The sequence below is a fragment of the Lepus europaeus genome, chromosome 8 (assembly GCF_033115175.1).
Source record: "Lepus europaeus isolate LE1 chromosome 8, mLepTim1.pri, whole genome shotgun sequence".
NCBI classification, from domain to species: domain Eukaryota; kingdom Metazoa; phylum Chordata; class Mammalia; order Lagomorpha; family Leporidae; genus Lepus; species Lepus europaeus.
Genome location: NC_084834.1, coordinates 99,582,041 through 99,608,384, shown reverse-complemented (window position 1 = coordinate 99,608,384; position 26,344 = coordinate 99,582,041). Strand labels below are relative to the sequence as shown.

General features: G+C 43.3%; 1 protein-coding gene across 1 annotated transcript in view; it reads left to right on the top strand.

The window, feature by feature from the left end:
• The first annotated feature begins 294 nt into the window (after positions 1-294).
• Positions 295-26,344, top strand: part of FRAS1 (Fraser extracellular matrix complex subunit 1) — a 308,843-nt gene continuing 282,793 nt past the window's right edge. The window contains exons 1-5 of the mRNA XM_062198919.1: positions 295-345; positions 480-587; positions 9,002-9,094; positions 17,992-18,151; positions 20,046-20,179. Coding sequence (XP_062054903.1) covers positions 295-345; positions 480-587; positions 9,002-9,094; positions 17,992-18,151; positions 20,046-20,179 — 546 coding nt within the window. The remainder of the gene's footprint in view (positions 346-479; positions 588-9,001; positions 9,095-17,991; positions 18,152-20,045; positions 20,180-26,344) is intronic.

Below are 26,344 nucleotides of genomic sequence, written 5' to 3'. Positions count from 1 at the left end.
CTCAAATCCTTTTTGTTTCTGACTGGCGTTAAGGAGATGGACAGTGAAGTGGGAGGCACTTACAGGATCTAGAGGGAGATGCAGCTCCTGGGAAGCTGGCTGGTGCTAGTCAAAGTGTCATTTTCCTTTTCACATGCTCTGATGGTTTCTGCTAGTTAACAGCAAAAAGGAACTTCAAATCAAGGAACTGCATGTCCTCCTGAGGCTTCAGGCCAATCGATGGTTTTACTCTGGGTATCGACAGCTCTCTGCTGAATGTCCTTGTCTGTGCCTACGTGGGTTGACTGTTGTGAAATGGATTATACTGCTTTGATTGCCTCTCAGGCTTTAATCAGAGCCCAGCAAGTACTGTGTGTGCAGGGCCTGCAACTCTCCTTTGCCTTTTAATTGTTGGGACTGTGGGGCTATTGATGGTGCTGCTTCCTGTACTCAATCCTCGACTGATCAGGTTTTCACCCTGAGCTTATGCTTCTTTGCAGGACGCCACCGTTTGGAAGCCCGATTCATGCCAGAACTGCCGTTGCCATGGTGACATCGTTATCTGCAAACCCGCCGTTTGCAGAAACCCTCGGTGTGCTTTTGAGAAGGTACGGTGTCCCAGCTGCATCTTCCATGTAATGGTGAGCTCAGTGAAGGGTAGAGTTCCTGTTACCGCAGCCTCTCGTTGGGAGCTTTAGGAAATGTAGAAGATAATTTTAACATGGTATCTAAACTATATTTATTTTCACTTATTGAGCAGTTATTTTCCACCAGGTATTCAACTAAAGGTTTTGCAAGTGTATCCAGTTAGGGTTATGTTGGGTAGGTATGTTTATCTCCACTTCACAGATGATGAAAGTGAACGCTGGAGAATTTAAGCAGTTAACTATGATTATGCAATTAATAAACGGCTACCCAGAGGTTTTGCCCTGAGTCTCACAGATGCCAAAGCTAACTGCGACATCTACAGAACGTCAAATGGAGTTAGAGAAAGAGAGAGGTCTTCCATCTGCTGGTTCACTCCCCAAATGGCCACAAATGCTGGGACTGGGCCAGGTTGAAGCCAGGATCCAGGATCTCCATCTGGGTCTCCCACATGGTGGCAGGGGCCCTAGTACTTGGGCCATCTTGCACTGCTTTCCCAGGCTCATTAGCAGGAAGCTAAACCAGAAGAGGAGCATCCAGGTCTTGAAACCAGCTCTCATATAGGATGCCGTTATCATAGTCTGCAGTGCAACCTGCTGAGCCACAACCCCGGCCCCTTGATGATGATGTTCCAGAAACATCATTTGGGTCTGCCCCTCAGTCTATTATGGTGCTGTGCTGCCTTTGTCTCCTTTGCAACACACGAGAGTCCTTGCATTTGACCAAGTGACATTTCCTCCTCTCCTATCTGTGAAAAATGTCCAGTTTTTTTCTGACCATGTATCTGTTCCACTGGGAACATTTTTCACTAGGTGCTGACTTTTTTAAGTGAATGTATTTGTTAAAAAAATCACATAAGCTTTAAACTGAACATTTGCAGCTCCCTTGGAGAAGTCCAGTTGTTTTCCTTTAGATTTAGAAATTGTGTCAATTTCGTGGGCATAATTTATTCTTCAGTTTACTCTCCTGCTCCCAGTCCCATGATGACCATCAAGGCTTTATGCTATGTAATTCCACTAAGGTTTGGTTCATACCTGACGTTGAAGTGAAGGGGGACCTTGCAGGTCTTCCCTGGTTCCTGCGTAGGTGTATTGATGAGGAGCCAGGAATGTATCCCATGTTTAAATTGGATGATGTGTTGCTGTTTATTATGAGGCTTTCTACTCTATGGAGTAAATACTAAAGCACCACTCTGTGGCCACTGAGTTACTCATGGCGGCATCTGAGCCGGTTTTCCAAACCTCGCGAACACACGAATAAGTGTGGTGCCATGGGAGAAGCCACGAATTACGTGTTGGAGGACAGGAATTTCATGGCTGACAACCACATACCATTCGGTACTAGGGGCCGGCAGGCTAACTCTGGCCCGTCCCCATGTACGGCCTATGAATGAAGGGCGTTGTTAGCTCATGGATGCGTTCATTAGATGTGTTTCATTCACTGACATTTTTCAATGGCTAAAAGATTGAGAATATTATTTTGTGATGTGAAAATGCTAGGAAATCAATGTTCACTGCTCATCACGTTTTATCGAAACACAGGCTCATGCTTTGATCTGTGTAGTGTCTCTGGCTGCTTTTGTACTTCGGTGATAGACTTGTGCAGTTGAGTTGTAGACCACAGGGGACTCCCAAAGCCTAAACTAGTCCCTTCAAGCCCTTTCTAGAAAAAAAAAAAAAAACAATCAATAAAATGACATGATCTTTGTTTTATAGGAGACTCTTGACTGCGTCCCTCCTAATTTGTTGTCCTAACTCTTCTCACTTTGGTAAATCCACTCTCCCAGTTGCTCTGGCTGGAACAGTCAAGTCCTCTTTGACTCCCCACTTCCTCCCACATCCCACACTCAGTCCAATAGCATATGCCAGCTTTTCCTTCATTAAACTCTGCCTTTTTTCTCAATTCCATTCTGCCTTTTATTACCTCTTACCCACTAGTAGCCATTTAACTGGTTTCAGTTTCTAGACTTACCTTTTTCATTGTGCTCTTGACATAACAGTCAGGTGTTCTTTGAAAACTGCAGTCAGATCATGTCGCTTGTCTCCTTAGCCCTGGCTAATGACCTCCAGTGTCGTTTCTTCTCAGTTGCAGTCAGTCCCCTTCAAGACAGTGTCCCTCGAATTAACCTCCTCTTCTCTCCCTTGTCACTCTGCTCCAGACTTCTAGCCTCCTTGCTGTTCCCTGGAGACATCTACTCATATACCTGAGGGTAGTTCAAAACTTTTTGTGAAAATGGAAGTAAAAGTTATGTTTATTTTTTAACAAAATATTTTAAAACCCATGTATATTTTTTTTATAACACACATTTTTTTGTGAGCTTTTTGAAGGCCCTTGTATGTATGGATTTCAGGATTGTTTTGCACAAACATAAACTTAGCATTTATCCTATTTGCCATGAATTTTGGAAATATATATTGAAACTTATATACTGAAATTTATAATTTATATATATTTATATATAAATTTCAGAGTGAATTGTAAAGTGCAAAAGAAATACCCTATAACAGAGAGTGCTTGGTGTGTATCTGTACACACACACACAATATACACAGGATTTAACCTTTTGCTCTGTTTGTCTTGCCTGGATGCCATTCTGTTTAGAATTGCAACTTTCTACTCCCTACCACACATTTTATATCCCTCTTCCACATTTTATGCATATTTTTCTTCTTGGCACTAACTACTATCTGACATACCATATATTTACCAAAATGTCTTGTTTACCATCTTCTTTGTTCACTGTATATCCTCAACATCTATAATAGCACCTGACGCATGGTAGCACTCAATAAATAATTTTTGACTGACTGACTGAATGAAAGAGAAATGAGGCTGGAGACTTGGTAAGTTCAAGGTTATAGAGAGCCTTATCTGCTATATTATGGAGCTTAGAGCATTATTTTTAAGATGATAGAATACCAATGAAGTTTTCAGGCACAAGAGTTGAATGGCCAAAAAGAATCTTGGTTTTTGAGAGATAATGCATAATATAAGAAATGAGCAGATCTGTTCAGAGGATGTGAGGATAATCTAATGACAGAATGAGTACCTGAATTAGAGCATTGGTAGTATAGGGACCAAGAGAGAAAGGCAAGTTCATAAAAAATTTAGGGGATAAATCAGAACTGAATGAAGGTAGAAAGGTGAAGGGAGGGAAAAGGAGAAATGACTTCCATATTTATGACTGGATGAATCACCAACTGTCTCATCATTCACCAACTGAGATATATCTATATCTATATATTACTTACAGGCATATAGCTACTATATATAGTATTTCAAGAAGTTTGCAGAAAATGGAATTGAAAGTTCATTTTGGTGCTCAAAATTTGGAAACCTATGCATATTTTTTTCCTAATATGTATCTTCTATGGACCTTTTGGAGACCCTTTGTCCACTTCTGGAGTGGTGAATTTGAAGTGCTCAGAGAAGAGCCAGGTGGATAGGACAAAGAGTAAGTTGTATATATGAAATTACAGTACAGAGGAAAGACAGGGCTGGAGAGAGCAAGCAGACAGTGATGCAAACCATCAGAATTAATGAACTTACCCAAATGGATTGTGTGAGAAACAGTAACAGACCAAGGCTGGTCTTTGGGAAACACAGTCATTGAAGGGGGAGTAAATGTAAGAGAGATAATTCAGGAGATTACAAAGACATGGTCAGTGAAGTAAGGGGATAAGGAATGGTCAAAGAAGAGAGCAGCATTAAGGTTTCCAGGAGAGTAGAGCATTTCTAGAAGGCGTTGGTGTTGACACTATTGATTACAGTTACAGGAAGAAGGGGGAGAAGAATTTGATGCTGTCTGTTGGATTTGGCAATGTGTAGGTGGCTGGTGCCTACATTGAAATTGGTGTCAGTGGAGTGGTGACAGTGGAACCTACCATGGCACCAATAGGAAGAGCAACTGGAAAGGGGGGAGGGGAGCTAAGGAAAAACTAATCTTTCAGGAGCTTGACTGGGAGCAGAAGGGACGTCAGGCAGGCTACCCTACATCGGTGATACTTCTTTGAAGCTCTCTTCTCACAACCATTGTGACTTTCCATGTCCTGCCATGGCTTTGTGCTTGCCCTTATTATACCCTTGGAGCACACAGCAAATGCCTCTTGTTTGTCCGCTTCTCTCTTTAGACACTTACCTTCTTGAGAGCAGGGATCTTCATTAACACACTTCTCAAATAGGGCACCAGAAGGCACTCAGTCAATATTTGTAGACTAGTTGAATGGAATGGGGTTGGTTTTGTTTTGTTTCTCAGATTTTGTTATTAGCATGAGATAGACATTATTACCTTAGAAGGGAGAAGGGAATGATGCCGGCTGAAGAGAGAAATTCAGGATATGCGGGTTGGAGGGAGGGAGAGACACAGAAAGAATGCATGAGTTAGAAAGAAGAGTTTCCAAGGGCTGTGCTGTGGCGTAGTGGGTTAAGTTGCTGCCTGCAGTACCAGCATCCCATATGGACTCCAGTTCCAGTCCTGGCTGCTCCACTTATGACCTAGCTCCCCGCTAATGCACCTGAGAAAACAATAGAGGACAGCCCAAGACTCCTGCACCTACGTGGGAGAACCTGGAATAAGCTCCATGCTCCTGGCTTCTGCCTGAATCAGCCCTAGCTGTTCTAGTCATTTGGGGAGTGAACCAGCGGATGGGCCTCTTTCTCTGTCTCTCCTTCTTTCTCCTGTCTCTCTCTGTCTCTGTTACTCTGCCTTTCAAATAAATAAAATACATATTTTTTAAGATTTAATTATTTTTATTTGAAAGGCAGAGTGACAGAGAGGAAGAGAGAGAGAGAGAGAGAGAGGTCTTCCATTCGCTGGTTCATTCCCCAAATGGCTGCAATGGCCAGAGCTGTGCCAATCTGAAGCCAGGAGCCAGGAGCTTCTTTTAGGCCTCCCACACAGGTGCAGGGGCCCAAGGACTTGGGCCATCTTCCTCTGCTTTCCCAGGCCATAGCATAGAGCTGGATCGGAAGTGGAGCAGCTGTAACTCGAACCAGTGCCCATAATGGGATGCTGGCGCTGCTGGAGCCAGCTTTACCCACTATGCCACAGCACCAGCCCCTAAAATAGATCTTAAAAAGAAAAAAAGAAAGGGGTGTATGGAGAACAGAGAGTGTGGGACCCAGAGCCCAGGGTGGGGATGGAACTTGGGATGGGGTGACAGCCTTGCTCTCTAGGAATGGAAAGAACAAGTCCTAGGTAGATACAGATATACGCAGATTTATGAAGAGGGAAAGGACACTGAAGCAGTTCAGACCTGATGAGTTTACTTCGTGAAGACTTTGAGGCTGTTGGGAGGTATAAGAGAGTAGTGAGTGCTTGGAACTGACCCTGAAGGGATAAGGGGGCTGACTGAGGTCTAGGTTATGCATTTGTGTGTGGTGTTAAGGGGCCGTGTGAGCAGGAGACCATAAACCAATCTGTGAGGTGGAATGATTGTCTCAGCAATGCTTACCAGTCAAGTGGGTGTAAAAGAAGATATGGCAAATTGTGGGATATATCCAGACTGAGATTTTGTCATAGTAACGAAGACTAAGTGGAGAGGGGCAAGGAATGGAGACACTCCGACCAAAAGAACAGCAAAATGAGGCCAGCAGGGGGCTGATTGACTGCATGGAAAAAAATGCTGGGGAGTTACTCTGAGGCAAATGAGAAGGTAAGTGAGAGTGGGGAAGGGAGACACACACACACACACACACAGATGAGGGGGCGAGAAATAGTAGAACTCTAGGAGGCTCACTGTCAGAGAGTTGAAGGCTTTGGGTGTACAGAAGTTGGAGTGTGGGCAGGTCTGAGGCTGCCCATGGCTGTGGGGAGTGCCAGTGAAGTGCAAGTAAGGATATCTCGAATTGAGTTTGTCAAGAATGTACAAGGATAGAATGTTGGGCTGTTGCTTTCATGGAATTGAAGTTGTTCAGAATTATGTCTAGACATAGGGTAGGAAAGAAACTGAGATCCAGGTGCCAGGTCCTTCTATTATTTTAAGATTTTTATTTATTTATTTATTTGAGAGGCAGAGTGACAGGAAGGGAGGAGAGAGAGAGAGAGAGAGAGAGAGAGAGAGAGAGAGAGAGAGAGAAATCTTCTATCTACTCATTTACTCATCAAATGGCTACAATAGCCAAGATTGGACCAGGCAAAATCTGGGAGCCAGGAACTCCATCCTGGTTCCTACATGAGTGACAGAGACCCAAGAAGTTGGGCCACCACCACCTACCTTCCCAGGCACATTATCTGGTAGCTAGCTCGAGTGGAGTAGCCAGACTTGAGGCAGCATTATGATATAAGGATACCAGTGTTGCAAGTGGCAGCTTAACCTGCTGCACCACAACACCCACTCCAGGTGCCAACTCTTTAGTGAGTAAACTGGGGAATGAGGGTAACAGTGAAGAATGGCATTATCAGGGAGTGTGAACTCCAATGAAGGAGGTTCCTTGTCTGTAAAATGAGATGATCCAACTGTAAGACAGCTTTCAACTCCAAGGTCAGGTGAGTGTTCCACAGAGCATTTGACTTCTTTGCTACAAGTAATGAAATAGAATTATGGGATGGTAGAACTAAAAGAAACCTTTACAAATAATTTAATCTGACTTCCTCATTTTTTAGATGAAAGAACCAGCTTTTAGCAGTGTTGTCATTTGCTCAAAGACAGAGCTAGTAAGTGGTACCATCATATCATACTTGAGTACTGGCTTCCGGCCCACTGTAACTTCTACTCCATCGTGGTACTTTGAAGTTTTCCGTTGTGTTTCTCAGCAGCATGTGTTGTTATTCACCTCTGCAGTGGTACACTTATGCTAGTTCATGGTACAAATTACTGAATCACTATTGTACTCTAAACTATTTGTCGTGCTAATAATAGCTTGGGCTCCTGTCATTCTTCTTTTTTTTCAGATCTTTCTAAAATCATAATTTATGTTTTCATCATGGACTGATTGCAAATAACCTAGCATAAATGGCAATTCTGAAAATTATTTTTGATTATGCATCAATCATTTATTTTTCCTGGAACCACATATGATAGATTGTATATTCATATGCTACATAAAGAATAGCTACCTAGCTGGATAGATGGATGTTGACCAGGGAAGAGAGTGGAGACATTTAGAATCTTTTCTTTTTCCCCAGAGACATTTTCTTGGATATTTAACACACACTCCAAATTCTCCTCTTTCAGCTCACCTCTGTCATGTGCCACCAGAAGTTCAATGGACAGACCTAAAATGGGGACCATCTTCTCTGCTCTTCCCACTGCCACTCAAAAACTAAAAAATTTATATTTATGAAATGAGTTTTGAGAGCCAAATATGAAAGTTACTTTTATATAAAATAAAACTTATTTGAGGGCATAAAAATACACCGTTGAAGTTTTCCATTTTGTCCCCCAGTCTTCCTTGCTCCCTGCTTCCATGTTAGAATGTATAAAACACTTGGATCTTCCTATTTCCTATCTGTGTGGCATTCTTAATTTCTGCACTATCTTAGTGGAAATTCAATAAATATGCTCTTGGGATTCAGAGGGCTCTTTTATGAAAAGTCATTAATGTTGCACAGCACATGCAATTTTGTAAAATCCCATATTGTGTAAATTTTGTCCTTTAGCAAGTAAATAACAAACATTTGTATTTATCTATTTAATGGATTAGCAGTAGCAAAATCTCATTATTGTTTCCCATCCACCCTTTTGGGTGGAATTATATGAACTCGGATTTCTTTTGTAATCAACCAAAAATGACAACACAAATTAAATAAAAGATTAACACACAGGCATACACACTTTTTTATTCTACTGCCTGAATCCCTTGTAGACTTTTATCCCATGGACAGACCATGATGTTCTGGTTAATTTTTATCAGAATCACTCATTGACCATTCTACCAACCTCTAGACTTGAGGAAACCCTAAGATACGTGGGATACTAGGGATACGCGAAAGTGAACCCCTAGAACCTCAGCTCCACCACTGGCTGTGGTCCTTCGGAGACAGCAGGGAGACCTGTCAGCCCTGGGCTATCTGTAGCTCCCCAGTTGTCTGCCTCCATCCAGCCTGGGGAAATGCAGCTCTCCATTCACCCTGACTGTTCTTTCCTTGGGCATAAGGGAGAGCGGCATTTGTAGTGGGAAGAAATTCTCCACTTCGTTACATGTGAAAAGGTGTAGACATTTTCTCTACAGAAATGTCTTCCATGAGGGGTTCACTTTATCTAGGAGAGAAGTTCATCTTGCCAGAGGGAATCTTTTGATGTGTTCATTTTATCCTGTCTATTGTCACCTGCGGAAACGCCTGTGATCTAGCGAATGCCAGGTGACGTGGAGTCTGAGGACCTGTTGTGACCCTTGGTTGCTGCTGTCTCACACTGAACTGCTTTTAAACGCTCAGGGAGAAGTGCTTCAGATTCCCGCCAACCAATGCTGCCCAGAGTGTGTGCTGAGATCTCCTGGATCTTGCCGTCATGAAGACAAAGTCCATGAGGTAAGTGCTTTCCCGCCCAGCAGGGCTTCTTTGTTTGGTGGTTATTGTGAAGGAGAGCCGGATGTGACGTTCACCCTGACAAGAGAAGGTCGTTTCCTAGCCAGAGCCGTGGAGGACCTGAGGTTCATTTGCCCTTTTGTGGGAATGGACATTTCTTGAATGAGGTTAGTACTATCCTATTCTTTCCCTGGGTCCTCAGTAAGTATTTGGAGGTTGAATTTTTGTCTTTATACAGAGGAGTCCGAATGCTGATGTTGAAGAAGTTGTGATGTTCAACAGTAAATGAATCACCTTCCTTTTGTATCCTGCATGCATTTTTTTGTTCATTTAACAACCCTATGCTGGTGAATAGAGCAGATGTTATTCTTCCCATGTTAATGATAAAAAAAAGAATTGCAAAGAGCTTCAGGTACTTGTCTAAGGTCATATTACTAATAAGTGATATGACCTACTCTAGAGCCCTGATATTCTGAATCCTAATTCAAGGCTCATTCCATTAAGACAGAAATTCTCAGCTTCACTTCTGTAGACATGTAAGGCGTTGTTGCTTGAAGTATCTGAAGCACAGTAGCATGTTGAGCACCATCTCTGGCCTCTACCTACCAAGTGCACCAGTCACCACAACCAAAGTATCTGCAGGCATGGCCAGATGTTCCCTAGGTAACAAAGTGCTCCCCTTTGTCCCCACAGGTGGAACCACAGCACTAGATATTTGCCCTAAGGGCTTCTTATACTACTTTTTCATTCCAGATGTCTTAGGATTAATTTAGAGATGTTCAATACTGGTTAAAAAGTAGCACTGCAAGGTTCATAACAGAAATTATGAAAATCGGTAGTGCATCTCCACCCATATGTAAATGTCACCCTGAGACAGGTGAGCTTGAATGGGATGGAAAGAGGTTTTTTTGCTTTAATCTTCATCTTCCACCCATACAAAACATTCCCCAAGTTCGTGTCTCTGGCCATTTAGGCGAGAACACAGGTTAGCAGGATCTGATATTTCCTCTCTAGGCAAGCTATTCAGTGTCTGCACCTGAAGCTCTGTGAGTACAGGGATCATTTCCCTACGGGACAGGATCCCCTTACTCAAGCCTCGGCCTCCTAATTACAGGGGAAGCTGCTCTTTCACTCCTGCACAATGCGTTGCTGAAAGACTCCCAGGCAGGTCTGTGAAAGAACCATCTTCATGCCACGTCTCCCTGTGTGCTGTTGCTTGGCCAATGTCACCTTTCACCAGAACAGGACAAGGGGCTGTGAAATGACAGGTGCTACAGGGCAGACTGGTGGAAATAATGCCAGTTCAGAAGGTGTGGAAGATGTGTGTGGTACAAGGTGAACAACACCAAACTGAATCTTTTAAGATTTTATTTGTATATTTTCATTTTATGAGAGAAAGAGTGAGCCAGCAAACAAGCTTCCATCTACTGGTTCATTGCCCTGCAATAGCTAGGACTAAGCTACGCTAAAGTCAGGAGTCTAGAACTGTATCTGAGTCTCCCACATGGGTGGCGGGGACTCGGTCCTTGGGCCACCACCTGCTGCTTTCAAGGCATGCGCATTAGCTGGAAGCTGAAATCAGGGGTCAGAGCTGGGACTCACACCCAGGCACCATGATATGGTGGCAACTTAACTACTACACCAGATACCCACCCCCAGCTGAATCTTCCACATGAAGGAGATGTTGAGAGCCAATAGGAATCAGGATCGGGAATAAAACAAAGCAGATATCTCATATACAGGGTAGATCCAGGGACCTGAGTGGTCAGGAGTCTTTGCATGGACCATTCTTTCTAATGAGACATGGCATTTGCTCTCTCATGTTGCATTTGTGCACAGTCTTCTTATCTTGATATAAGATGTCTGAGAACATTGACAATATTTTCTGTTCTTTATAACGATCCTTCCTGCCTCCCACCTAACCTGGTATTCAGCATTGAACTTTTCCCGGAGTAGATATTCAATAAGCCTTGAATGAGACTCAAGTGATTAGTAAATCCTTCTCCAGCTACTCCGTGTCCTTATCGAATGGCATACTGGCCATTGTCCTGTGTGGCTGGGCAGTTCTCAGACCATAGATCTCCTGGGGCTTAGTTAGAAACTCTGTTGGTCTCCTACTTTGGCTGGGAGTGCTCAGAAAACCCTGCTTGGTCTTCTTTGTCCCTGCCTTCCTTGGGGTTCATTTTTCTGCAATAACATGTCCTGCGGAGAGTTCTAACATGCATAGGAACATGCCCCATGCCCGTGTGTTGTTTTTGCATATGCAACTTTCAAAATGCATTCCCTCAGAAAATGTGATAATTACATTTCTGGTACTTGATGTAACTGAGAAAAAGGCTGAATTTCCAGAACTATAGCTTTGGAGAAAAACATCTCTAGAAGCTAGAAGATAGATTTTTTTTTTTTTAAGTTAAGACAAAATCTAACATTAATCTTAAGTCAAAATCATTGTATTTCTTATCTTCCTGTCCTTCCTTCCCCCTCTTTCTTTCTTCATTTCTCCTAGGTTCTGACCAAATCCTTTCTAGTATTCATTTTCTTGAGCAATGTAAATGCTTGTCTGCTTTGCTCTGGGTCTTGCCTGGTCACTTACATCTCTAGTTGTTTTTTCTTAGATCTTGCAGCCCTTTGTCTTTGCGGTCAGTTTCTGGAGAATTCTGCTTTCCTGAGGAATGCATGCAGGATTCCTCTCTCCTTAGCCTCTGGTTTGCAACCCACACTCACGGAAGCTACAGACTAGCTCTGGAGCCATAAACTGAGGCGGGTGCTTCCCCCTAAAGGAGGAGCTTGGGAGAGGCTTTGTGGGGTTCACCGGGTGTGGCTGCAAGAGAATCAGGTGAGGTGCTGCTATCCCTGGAGCACACTGTTGAAAAGGAAGGTCAAGGTGGGCTGAGCCCAGGGCTGTCTGGGAACCTGCTCTTTGAACTAACAGGGCTGGGCCTCACTAAGGACCTCCTTGCCTCACGGAGGAGAAACAGCTTCCACAACTGGCATCCCAGCAAGTCGAGACAAGTCCCCGGAGCTTTCCTTTCCTGGAGTGAGGAAGACACTTGAGCCTTTTGGCTGACTCTGAGTTATTTGAGAATGTTGCCTGGGCTTATTCCAGCAAGATTCTGGTGGGGTGGGGAGAGGGGACTGTTTCACCTTTGGCCTTCCCACTGCTCTCCCTCCAAATTCATTTAGGGAGCCGTGCCCAGCCAGGGAAATAGGTATCAACTGTGCTTTTCTAAGGAGTATTTGAGTGCTTTCTTCCTGTTCTTTTCCCCCATGAATTCTTTTGTGAAGGGGAGGGGAGGACCATTCATCCTTTTTCTTCTCCGTTCCTAATTTAATCTCAGCTCCATGTAATGTCAAATTAAGAAGAACGTGCTTGAAGATTTGCTGAGAAGGCCAATGGCAGGTGGTAAAGCCTAGTGCCAAATGCCAGTGAGTAGAGGCACAAGGAGGGAGAGGTGGGCTCGTTCTTTCTGTAAGGCTAAAGGGGACAGGGATTTCTGTGTGCAAGGGAAGAAGAGCATATTGAATTCTGTAGCCTTGTTCTCTTCAAAGTAGAGGACATAATTATCATATGCACTGAACATTCCCCGATATTTAGTATTCTGGATTTATAACTTCATAACAGGAACAAATTATATGAAGAAAACTTATTTTTTTGTTCTGTCAGTAAGCCAGGCTAATGCTTTATGACCTTATCTTTTCTTTGGACTTATGTCAACAGCCGAGCTAACTTGTTAGTTGACTGTGCAGAAGAATATATTTCAGATGTTGTCTACAGAATTCACTTTTGCCCAGTGTCAAAGTCTGCTTTCTCAAGGGTATTAATGAGGTTACGATGGCACAGCTTAAACTGGGTCTTGCAGTAGTTTTGCTGTGTGTCTTTTACTCCTTGATTTCACAAAGCTCTCTTTGCTGCTGCAGGTTTTTTTTTTTTTTTAAGATTTATTTATTTATTTGAAAGGCAGAGTTACAGAGAGGTAGAGTCAGAGAGAGAGATAGAGAGAGACAGACAGAGACAGAGACAGAGAGAGAGGTCTTCCACTTGCTTGTTCACTCCCCAAATGCCCGCAATTGCTGGAGCTGAGCTGATCCGAAACCAGGAGCCAGGAACCTCCTCCAGGTCTCCCACGTGAGTACAGGGGCTCAATGACTTGGGCCATCCTCTACTGCTTTCCCAGTCCACAGCAGAGAGGTGGATTAGAAGTGGAGTAGCCTGGTCTTGAACTGGCACCCATATGGGATGCTGGAACTGCAGGCAGCAGCCTTGCCCACTATGCCACTATGTCCTGGCCCCTGCAGTGTTTCTTAAAAATAATGCTTTTGTAAGTGGATATAGACAACACTGGGAGAGAAGAAATATATACGTGTGTGTGTGTGTGTGTGTGTGTTTTGAGCCTCTTGAACTCTAGGTTGGGTGTTTTATGGGCATTATTTTTTCAGCTTTTATTTATTTATTTTATTTCTTAGAAAGCCAAAGAGAGAGAGAGAGAGAGGGAGAGAATGAGTCAGGCCTCCCATTCTCTGGTTCACTCTCCAAATGTCCATGACAGCCCTGGCTGGGCCATGCTGAAGCCAGGAGCTGGGAACCCAATCTAGGTCTCCCATGTGGATGTCAGGGTCCCAGATACTGAGCCATCACCTGCTGCCTCATTGCAGGAAGCTGGAATCGAAACTGCAGGTGGACCTGAAACCCACACACTCTGATATGCGATGTGGGCATCCCAAGCAAAGGCTTTGACCACCGGGCTAGCTGCCTGAATTCTTCATGTTCAGAACACTCTGAGGAAGGGTGTGGGATACAAACTGGTGGGGACTGATGTGGTTTGTCCCCATGAGGGAGGTGGTAACGATTCCTTTCCCTCATGCTGTACACTGGGCATCACCACCTGGAGCTTCTTGTGTGGCTTTGACATCAACCAGTGAAGTCTCCCTGCCGAATGTTCTTGTTATTTCCATAATTCTCAAGCTCACTGTGAAGGGAGAATCCATTGCCTTCTTTTATGTCTCTTGAGCTATAGATTCACGTGATCAGAAAGCCCAAAGGTACTGAAGAGATTAGCTAATATAACCATTTCATGTCACAGATGAAAACCTTGGGTGATTGACAGGTTGCCTTATAATTAATTTTTGAGGCCTCTGAAAGGTGGTGGTATTGCAAATATTTGAGAACTGACAGTGTCTCTTAGTTGTAATAAAAGCAAGCTCTTATTGTTACGAAGTGAAATGTCTGAGTGTATAGAAGCCAACTCCTAATTCTTATTAAAGTAGTTCCCTTATAGTTATTTTATATGCAGTCTTCAAATCTGAATGTATTTAAGAACTATATGCAATTAGATAATTCAACACTAATTTGCTTTGTGATGATGAAAAGAAACATAATTTGTTTAGTAAAAATGTAGACAGGTCCACAGCATAAAAGCAAATCTACCAATGATCCCAGTACTCTGAAAAACCATGGTTAATGTACTTCTGTTTTTGGTGGTGGGGTGGCAGTGGAGATAGATAGATAGATGTAGACTTTAACATAGACAGACAGATGTAGACTTTAACATAGTTGGAATTATTCTATGTGTACGGTTTATGTCTTGCCTTTTTACACAACGTTGTGTTATCAGTAATTCCCTCACATACTTTGGGAGAATGTGATTCCCAATTATTAGGCAATTGGGTCGCTTGCAGTTTTCCCTAAAATGTCATTTATAGACAAGGAAGCTGAGACAGAGAAGGATTACGTGAAGGCAGGCAGGGCTGAGCTGAGACCGGAGAACATGCATGGCGCCAAGGCCCTCCTTGGTTCCTCTCCATCAGTGTGGACAGACATCGCTACCTCTTGTGCTCCCAGTGAGTCTCTCTGGAGGAAAGCTACCATGACCGTAAGGTGAGGACTTGGTTCCCAAATAATTGGTGATTGCAATTACCTGTTAGAATAGTAGCACAGGTGGTTAGTAATTCCATCATGTCAGAGCTGGCATGCCTGTGACCTGAATCCAGGGGCAGAATCCGGGGGCACTGACTTCTTTAAGTAGCACAGGGCGCCTTTGTGCCCCAGAGATATGAACAGTGATTCTTGAAGGGAAGCAACAGAATGTTCGTTTTCTATGCTTCCCAGGACACGGCTGTAATCCCTCGAGTATGTTTAGTCTAATGAGTCCCTAGGATGCCTGATGTTTTTAATAAAAGTCTGTGTATGATTTGTGCTGGGTCAGATATCATTATATGCTGGATTTATTAGAAGCAAAGGGGAAGAGTTTGAATATTTAGGGAAGCGTTGCAGGAGGAAAATGCAGACAACTTTATTCATTGAGTTGATTTTCCCTGTATCTCTGCAAGGCTGCTGTTGTCCTGTTCTGATACTGAGAACAGCCTTGACTCTCACTTCCCGAAACAGTCGTTGTGTGAGTAGCTTTTTTCATTCTGAGTTCACCACCCTCTCACACCTGTATCACACCTGAGAGTGGCTCGTTGGTACGCTTTTCCTACTCGGCAAATCCCAGGATAATTCAACGCACAGTCTCTTAGATGGCTGACATACTGCCAGCTTTGAGAATGTGGTATCCCAGTGTAAAGTGGAATAGGAACGTTCTCTGTGTGCAGACAGACAGACTCCCTCCCTGTGCACGACTGCGCTCCGCAGTTTATGGGAGAATTGGATGGAACAGATGCCTCCTGTCGACTCTCACTTTCTTTCTTCTTCTTTTTTTTTTTACTTTTATTTAATGAATATAAATTTCCAGTGTACAGCTTATGGATTACAATGGCTTCCCCCTCCCATAACTTCCCTCCCACCCGCAACCCTCCCCTCTCCCGCTCCCTCTTCCCTTCCATTTGCATCAAGATTCATTTCAATTCTCTTTATATACAGAAGATCAATTTAGTATAAAGATTTCAACAGTTTGCACCCACATAGCAACACAAAGTGAAACATACTGTTTGAGTACTAGTTATAGCATTAAATCACAATGTACAGCACATTAAGGACAGAGATCCCACATGAGGAGCAAGTGCACAGTGGCTCCTGTTGTTGACCCAACAAATTGACACTCTAGTTTATGGCGCCAGTAACCATCCTAGGCTGTCGTCATGAGTTGCCAAGGCTATGGAAGCCTTCCAAGTTTACCGACTCTGATCATATTTAGACAAGGTCATAAAAGACAGAGTGAGGATAGTAACCAATGATCCTAAGAGTGGCATTTACCAGGTTTGAACAATTATACAGCATTAAGTGGGGAAGAGGACCATCAGTACACACAAGTTGGGAGTAGAGCCATTGGTGGTAGAGTAGAGGTTATGATTACAAAGGAATGAGGCCCAAGTACGCTAGACAGGGTCTAGAACAAAGGACAGAGTCATTATTAGAGGAGCTAAGAAAGGTGCTGTCTAAGCTACAAGTAATTTTTCTGATTGAGAGGGAAATAGAACCTGATAGAAGGGGCTTGATAATAATCTGGTGGGCTTTAGGCCTTGTAAATTCAGAGGCCCAGACCTATCTATCTCTTCACATGGGGTATATCCTAAGGGAGGTGTGAACCTCCTAGGGGAAGGCACTCTGTTGACTTTCCTTACTTGGCTGGCCTGGGAGGAGAGCTGGCCAGGTAAAGGCAGGGGGCATCTCTAACAAGAAATTTACAGTTCTGCCTGCAATGTTGCTGACCCTACTTGACCATCCCCTCAGCTGCAGTGGTCACTTTGGAAGTTGGGCTGAGTGAAGGGCTTTTCAGCTTAGAGCCAATAAGATCTGTGGCTCTGACCTGGGCATCCTTCGACTCCAGGACTCTCTCACTTTCTCCAAGACCATGGGATACAGCAACAAGAGAAAGAGAGGCGAGAGAGAGGAGATGGGAACTAATCAGAAGCCACAGCAATGAGACAGGGTTACAGTGAGAGCTGTTGAAAATGGTATAACCAGGGGCCAGAACTGTGGCACACGGGGTAAAGCTGCTGTCTGCAGTACTGGCATCCCATATGGGTACCAATTCAAGTTCCAGCTGCTCCACTTCTGATCCAGCTCCCTGCTAATGTGCCTGAGAAAGCAGCAGAAGGTAGCCCAAGTGCTTGGGCCCCTGTATCCACATAGGAGACCAGAAAAAGCTCCCGGCTTCTGGCTTCAGAACAGCCCAGCTCCGGCTGTTGAGGCCATCTGGGGAGTGAACTAGCAGATGGAAGATCTCTCTCTGTGTCTCTCCTTCTCTCTGCCTCTCAAATAAATAAATACACCTTTGGGGCCAGCGCCATGGCTCACTTGGCCAATCCTCCACCTGTGGCGTGGCATCCCATATGGGTGCTGAGTTCTAGTCCCTGTTGCTCCTCTTTCAGTCCAGTTCTCTGCTGTGGCCCGAGAGAGCAGTGGAGGATGGCCCAAGTCCTTGGGCCCCTGCACCCGCATGGGAGACCAGGAAGAGGCACCTGGCTTCTGGCTTTGGATCGGTGCAGTGCCGGCCGTGGTGGCCATTTGGTTAGTGAACCAATAGAAGGAAGATCTTTCTCTCTCTCTCTCTCACTATCTATAACTCTACCTCTCAAATAAATAAATAAAAATAAATAAATACATCTTTGGGGAAAAAAAATAAAAATAAGATGATATAACCTTTATAAATAACATAGTAAAATATATGTGTGCATATTTTGCTTTGGACTATATAAAAATTTTTATAAGATTGGCTCTATTTTATTTGTGTTTTTCTGAAAATTTCAAAAATGAAATCCTAGAGATAATAGAAAACTGTTATAAAATTGGTCTCTGACTTGGAACACTGCAAAGCTTCATCTTAGCCTTGCAAGCTGAGAGCTGTCTTCCACCTTTCCTGAGATCCCTGCTTGGTTTGTGTAAGATTAACTTCTGTTGGTGGAATGAAAGCCTGCACTCTGGCTCTAACCTTCTCCTTTCTTTCTCCCTCCGCACACAGCATGGAACACAGTGGGCCTCTTCCCCATGCAGCGTGTGCTCTTGCACCCACGGGGAAGTAAGGTGCACCCCCCAGCCTTGCCCACCGCTGTCCTGTAGACACCGCGAGCTGGAACTCACCCCTGACGGCAGCTGCTGCCCAGTCTGTGTGGGCCCTGGAAGTGAGTATGAACTCATCACAAGGGCCCTCTTTGCCTTTGAGGCCACGTGGTGATACCCCAACTCCTTCTTGCTCAGTAGCTCAAAGATCTCAACTCCTTTCTTTATTGTAACCACGATGTAGCCTTGTGCTTGGCAGGGAGTGATGTTTCAGAGAATGGGATTGGAACTCATCTTTAAACCCCCTTCCAAATTGAGGAATCTGAGTCTCTGATTTATTTACTTTGCCTTGGCTGGATGCATCCCTTGGTATTCACAGCTTCCAAGAGGGGAAGGGAGTAGGAAAGAGACCCTTTGATAGGATCCCCCGGGGCCAGTGTGGCTCCTCCTGCTCACTTGGTAGAGAGGACAAACCTGTTCCCTGTGTGTATGGTGGCACTGGCACGAATTCTGCTCGGTGGGATGTGGGTGAATGACGTCTCTCTCCAGGACGCAGAGCAGGAAGGGTGTCTTTGTCTTGAGTGCATCCTTGCCGAAGTGGACACCTCCAGCTGGTGGCACAGAACTTCGGGAAGCCAAGGGCAGACTTCCAGAGTTCTCGTTAGTCCCTGTAAACTTCTGTTGCATTTTAGGGATTTATGTTCCCTTCTGTGTGGCAGCTAAATAGAAGTTACTTTATGATGAATAGGAAGTGTTGTCATTGCCACATTATGCTCTCTTCTGACATGTAGTAGCCGGAATATCTCTTTTTATTCCCTGAAAGCTACACTCTTTTCTCCCTTTAAAAGAGATCCCCTGGTTTATTTCCATTCCCCAGTTATTCCAAGCCTGGCAGGCCTTTACCCTGGAAAGCCATTTTTCCAGGGATTCAAAAGCATGCTCAGGAAATGATGGAAGTGAGGTGTTTGCCTCGTGCATTCCAGGTGCCCTTTGCCAGGGAAGGACTGTCAGCTGCTCTGGGCCCAATAACGCTGCAAGGGAAGATACTTGGACAGCAGAGTTGGGGATGGCACAGAGAGTGGGTTGTCTGAGCCTGTAGGATTCTTTATGAGGTCTTTAAAGGCCTTCCTGTTAGCCCTCCAGGAGAGAGACATATTGGAAGCATTTTGTCTAGAGTGATTGGAGCATCATCAGCTTTTATTTGGGGGGAAATGAAAGGCCTCTGTTCAAAGGCAGAGAGGAAGAGACTTTTTGTCCCTGTGATCTCTCCCAACCTTCTGGTGGTTTTTGTTTTTATTTATTTCTGTGTGAGGCAGAGAAAGACAGAAAGGTAGAGAGAGCTCCCGTCTGCTGGCTCACTCTCCCAATGCCCACGATGGCCCTTGACTGGGAGGCAGGAACTCAATCCAGCTCTCTTACATGGGTGATAGCAACCCAATTACTTGAGCCATCACTACTGCCTTCCATTTGCATACCAGGAACCAGGAGTCAGGAACAGAGCTGGGTATTGAACCTAGGTAATACATGAGGGGCACAGGTGTCTTAACCTCTACGCCAAATGTCCACCCAGTTGCCAGGTTTTCTGTGCTATTTACTGTACTCCCTCAGGCATGAGGATACTGGAAGGTTGAGTGGAGACCCTCACAGGCACCTGTGCCCCACTCTGGGACATGTACCCCCACTCAGGTCCTGGGCTATGAATGGAAGATGGCAGCAATCCCTGGGCAAGAGGAGGAGAGCAGGTGGCAGAGAAATCATCCTGGGAAGCCTGGTAGGATGTGGAACCATACAGGAGCTGAGGCTCCAAGCACCATCATACTTTACTTATAAAACAGAAATTCAGAGAATTCGGGATAACAACTGCAGAGGGTGGATCCCAATCATAGAGCCTCTTTTTGTGTCCCAGGTACCTAACGTGAAGTCCTAGGCAAATGCATTGCACGCATACCCCTGCAGACAGCCCGGGGACCAGCCGATGCAATCCGTCCTGTAACCGTTATTTCTCTGACCTTCCAGAACCCTGTTCCTATGAAGGCCGTGTGTTTCAAGATGGGGAGCACTGGCATTTGAGCCGGTGTGCCAAGTGTGTGTGTAGAAATGGGATCGCCCAGTGTTTCACAGCTCAGTGTCAGCCTCTGTTTTGTAACCAGGTAAGGAAGACAACCTCAGGATGTTCACTTCACTGCTCAACCTCTTGTAGTCTCTTCTGAGACAGTGTCGGGCCTTGGAAGTACTAGAAAGAAGACACAAAGGCTGTTTTCTTTTTGGAGACCGCCTCTGAGACATTTCTTTTCCCCGTAGAAGCTACAGATAGGTCTAATTAACAGGCATTTAGGCTAATTGTTACTTAATGAAGCTGAGCCTTGAGGGTGCACACAGCAAAGCCTCCAGCTCCAATTGCAGCTGTTCTGAAAATGTCAAGCTAAGCATCTGGGAAATTTGGTAATACGATCTGGGTTGTTATTGTTTTTCCATGCATAGGTGTAGTCAGAGTTTTAAAAACATATACCTGCCTTTGAACATGATTATCCAGATGTACACAGTTTAATTTTTATAGGATAATGAGTCAAATAATCAAAGGATTTTCTAAGGGGATGTTTGAGATAGTGGAATCTTGTTCATTTATGCTGATCTGATTTTCAAAACATTAGGCTCTTCACACAAATTTAGAAGAGAAAATCAATTGCATATAAATGGTGGTTGTGGTATTTTATAGGTTTTTGCTCTTCAAGAGGCTCCTAAAGATATTCCGTGGTGGTTGACAGATAACCATGAAAAGAGCTTTGCCTCCAGTCAAAGTATAGCTCATTTTTGATCTAAGGGAGAGCTGGAAGTCAACACTTAGTTGACACAGAGCAGTACTTTGTGTCAACTAGACCCAAATCAATAACATAGCATATTGTGACAATTGGGCAATATTTTAACCAGCAGACAAAAGGCAATTAGATGAGAAATGCTAAATGCCAAATAAAGGCAGAATCTATTTAATTGAAAGGCTTGATTGTGTTACCCACTCTGCACCAACTACTGTGTCTCATCTCCCAACTCATCAACACGTCTTGTCTTGGCTTTAAGATTACTAATGAGCTTCTTGGGAGAACTGCACCATTATAAGAAGGGAGGTGGGGATGAGAGATGGAGGAAGTACCCCATGGAGAAACTTCTGCTTTAAATCTTCACACATTTAACCACATGCTGCATATTATGGGACCAGATACTCAAATAATTGAAATTACTATGTCTAATTTTCAAAAACATTAGACATAAACTGTAGTTTCACTAGTAGACACTACAGTGTCTACTGTAGAGTTTTCATCAATATACATAATTAATGTAGAAAGATAAAATGTTGGTACCATTCTTTAGAGCTAATTGATATGTAAGCATTTTGAAGACTTCAAAATAGATTAATTTTAATCACTCTTGCATTATTTAGTCTATATTTTTGCTGTGACATATTTTTTTTTAAAAAATCCAGCTGTCAGGCATTTAAAATCAGTTTCTTGATTTAATATTACTGTTAAATGTTTGGTATTCTAAGACATAAAGGAGTGCTATAGAATTGGGGCTGTTAATATAACGCATCACCCCAGCACTATTATCTCTATGCCCATCAACATCATCACCATCACCATCACCACCATCAACATCGTTGCCACATTTTGGAAGTTTCAAATGTGGTAGTCATTAATTTTAAGAGTCTTGTAATTCCCCTAACAGTCCTGTGTAGTGGGAGCTATTATTATCATTCCCTTTTTATAGCTGATGAAAATAAGTGACTTGCTCAGGTAGGCATAGTTAGTAAGCCCTGGCACTTTTTTTTTTTTTTTTTTGACAGGCAGAGTTAGAGAGAGAGAGACAAAGAGAAAGGTCTTCCTTTCTGTTGGTTCATCACCCCAAATGGCCACCACGGCCAGCGCGCCAGGAGCCAGGTGCTTCTTCCTGGTCTCCCATGCGGGTGCAGGGCCCAAGCACTTGGGCCATCCTCCACTGCCCTCCCAGGCCACAGCAGAGAGCTGGAATGGAAGAGGAGCAACTGGGACAGAACCAGTGCCCCAAACAGGACTAGAACCCGGGGTACTGGCGCCGCAGGTGGAGGATTAGCCAAGTGAGCCACAGCGCTGGCCCAACCCTGGCACTTTGTTTTTTTTTTTTTTAACTTTTATTTAATGAATATAAATTTCCAGTGTACAGCTTATGGATTACAATGGCTTCCCCCTCCCATAACTTCCCTCCCACCCGCAACCCTCCCCTCTCCCGCTCCCTCTCCCTTTCCTTTTGCATCAAGATTCATTTTCAATTCTCTTTATATACAGAAGATCAATTTAGTATAAAGATTTCAACAGTTTGCACCCACATAGCAACACAAAGTGAAACATACTGTTTGAGTACTAGTTATAGTATTAAATCACAATGTACAGCACATTAAGGACAGAGATCCCACATGAGGAGCAAGTGCACAGTGACTCCTGTTGTTGACCCAACAAATTGACACTCTAGTTTATGGCGCCAGTAACCATCCTAGGCTGTCGTCATGAGTTGCCAAGGCTATGGAAGCCTTCCAAGTTTACCGACTCTGATCATATTTAGACAAGGTCATAAAAGACAGAGTGAGGATAGTAACCAATGATCCTCAGAGTGGCATTTACCAGGTTTGAACAATTATACAGCATTAAGTGGGGAAGAGGACCATCAGTACACACAGGTTGGGAGTAGAGCCATTGGTGGTAGAGTAGAGGTTATGATTACAAAGGAATGAGGCCCAAGTGCACTAGACAGGGCCTAGAACAAAGGACAGAGTCATTATTAGAGGAGCTAAGAAAGGTGCTGTCTAAGCTACAAGTAATTTTTCTGATTGAGAGGGAAATAGAACCTGATAGAAGGGGCTTGATAATAATCTGGTGGGCTTTAGGCCTTGTAAATTAAGAGGCCCAGACCTATCTATCTCTTCACATGGGGTATATCCTAAGGGAGGTGTGAACCTCCTAGGGGAAGGCACTCTGTTGACTTTCCTTACTTGGCTGGCCTGGGAGGAGAGCTGGCCAGGTAAAGGCAGGGGGCATCTCTAACAAGAAATTTACAGTTCTGCCTGCAATGTTGCTGACCCTACTTGACCATCCCCTCAGCTGCAGTGGTCACTTTGGAAGTTGGGCTGAGTGAAGGGCTTTTCAGCTTAGAGCCAATAAGATCTGTGGCTCTGACCTGGGCATCCTTCGACTCCAGGGCAGGTCCATTTCCAGTGATCCAACTCTTGGCAGAGCTGCCAGGGCTCTTCACAAGCTGACTTCTGCTGAAGCCCAGGCTTACCACATTGAAAGCCACTGCAGTGGACTGGCCTGTTGGGTCTGCTTGAGGGCAGATCACTGTACAGATCAGCCATTAATAGGCCTGCCACCCATTGCTTCTGATGCCTAGCTTTCTTTTCCTCCTGGCTTGTGTTAAAGCAGACCAGAGGATGCAAGTCAAGGGAGTGCCCAAGTCCCATCTCTAATCTTCGGTGGCCTGAACTACAAGTCTATAGTCACAGGCATGTTCTGTAGTAGTTTTTCTAAGGTAGACAATGCCCATGAGGAAAATTATATTCTCACTTTAAAACTTTCTTTCCCTTTTGTCTGAAAGGGAGGTTTTTTCTACTTACTGCATACTTTGCTGATGGCGAAGTGAATCTAGCTATGAGATTATTATTTAAGTTCTTATTTTGGCTATGCTATTACAGAAAAATGTTAGCCATCTCTTTTATAAGGGCTAGAGATTAAATTGTGCATCCTACAGATTCCTTCATAATAGAATTAGTTTCCTACCTTGAAGAGAATAGAGAAATGAAAGAACAAGTTGGGCTTAGAATAGCGAAATGAGGGAGCAAGTCCTAGATCGCTTGCTGACAATAGCAATATCACTTGAATACTTAGCAAACCGTTTCAACCATTAGATAACAACTTAAGAAAACATTTACCAGAAGGTCCAATGCCTTCTATAAATTTTAAGAATCATGTATTTGAAAACACCTCTTAAATATCTAACATGGTGTAGTTTGTTTAGCCAGTAAACTTAAGCACAACCATCTAAAATGTTTTTAGTTTCTTTCTACCAACAAGTCTAAAACATATGATACACAGATTCAGGTCCCACAAATTAAAATGTATCTTTGATTGATTTTAGCAGCTTAAATTTATGGACAATCTTATCTATAAGCCACTTAAAATAAAACTCTTAATAAAATTTCCTATGTGGACATACAATATGTACACACATATAACATAGCATAATAGACCAATATAGCAATTTTAATAATAGCTTTTAAAATCTTTAACTCTTTTTGTAGATTGCCAATTGATTTGAATTGCTTTTTCTTTTTAGTAACCTCAGTTAACCATACTTTCTCTCAGTTGGTACTGTTAATACATTATTGGCTTCATCTGTTTACAGAGCCATCCCAAAGTACTGAATACAATAGAAGTGGCTGGAAAAAGTCCATAGGAACCTATAGGAGGACAGCTAAACACAGAACCAACAACGCTTTAGTTTTATGAGCAGCAAATCATATATAACTGTGGATGACAAAAGACTTTAAGTCGCCATGTTTAAAATTATAAACTCATCAACCAACAAGAGGCACTTGCTTACTTCACAGTATTTTTGAAAGCACCTGTAGGATTTTACAAGTATTTAACCCTTTAGGCCTCTGGGGCTTTCTCATTAAGATAACTATCATGTCTAGTAACACAAGATCATTAGACTTTTTAATTCTCAAACATTTGTATTAATAGCATTTTCCATTATAGAAACTTAAAGTCTGGTACCACATCACATCTTGACAGTCCTTCTAATATAATCCAAATAGCCTGATTAGTTGGTGTCTCTATAAGATGAGAGACATAGGTCCTTCGATTTTTTTCCAGTTTGGGCCCAACCCTGGCACTTCTAACCTGGGCAGTTCTGTGTGACTGACTCAGGAGACCACACCTGACTCACATTTCCAACCATTGTGCTATATTCCTCTCCAAACGAGGAGTTACACATTTGTGTCTAATCTTTACCATAACAATATCTGCTAGCAGTTTCAAGTATTTTGTATATTTGCATTAGTACATTAAATATAAGGAAAACACAGATTTGTCAGTAGACAAGTATTTTCAGTGCCTGAGCTATAGAAAACTTGTCTTGAAGATTTTCTGTGAATTTTGATGTAAGTGGTTTATGTTTAACTTATGAAAGGGGGAATTTTAACTCATTAAAGAGAATTTGGAAAGGGTAGAAAAGCCAAAAAGTATTTTTTTACCATTCAGAAAGACCGTGATAGTTTTTTGGAGAGAGAATAATTCATTGCAGTCTTTTGATAGGAGAATATGGTTAATTCTGTTTGCATAGTTATAGTTACATCTTAGATGTTGGTGATAATCCCTGACAAAGGGAGAAATTCCTATTCAAACAAGAGGTTATTTCCTGAATGACAGGTTCAATTCTTCCTGATGGTACCTGTTTTCAACTCCTGTCCAAGAGGCCTTGTGAACAGAGCCATACCCCCGCCACCACTTCGTAGGCTCACTGGCGTGGTCTGCTCAGCCTGAAAAGCGTTGTTCTGGATGGTGCTTCTGCCAGTTTCCAAATATCACAATTTTCCTATTCCCAATATTGATTCATCTGAATAGTTTGAACTTCATCCTTGGCTATTATCTCAAGGAAATCAATTTCTCAAGAAAATGAGGAGCCTGAGATATCTCTGAGCCTCAGAGTGTGTGTGAGCTGTTTCCTTGCGGCCTGCGTTCCTGAAAGACAACGTGGCAAGATCTCACTTTTACGAGTGGCTGACTCTCTTCCCTTACCGGCCCTATGCATGCCTTTCCCCTGAATTTTGGGATTTAGAGCCGTGGCAAAGTCTGAGGTCTGTGTCTTCCCCTACCTGCAGCTGCTTTTACTGTGTTGCATTCTTGTGGCATGCTTCTTTTTACGTATAATTTGAAAACCGTGGGAATATTTCTAGGTGAGGGATCATTCCACATATTTGGCCTAGATACTGTGGAGCTCTTTAAGACGGTGCTCCAGTTTTTGAGATATTTTCTTCAGTTATTGCTTTGATTAATTATATTTGTTCCAATTATTCTCGCCTCTCCAGAAACATCTGTGGCTTTCAAGTTGTTCGCCTTTTTTTTCTCCTCTTTATCAAGCACTGTTCTGTCTCGGTTTTTCACTTTGGGTCTTTCCTCTGCGTATGGGGAGAGCTTATTTTTATCACCTTCAGTATTAGTTGACAATTTTACTTTTTCTCTTAATTCCTCTTTGTGCCTCCTATCACTGGTTCATCTACTTTTTTTCCT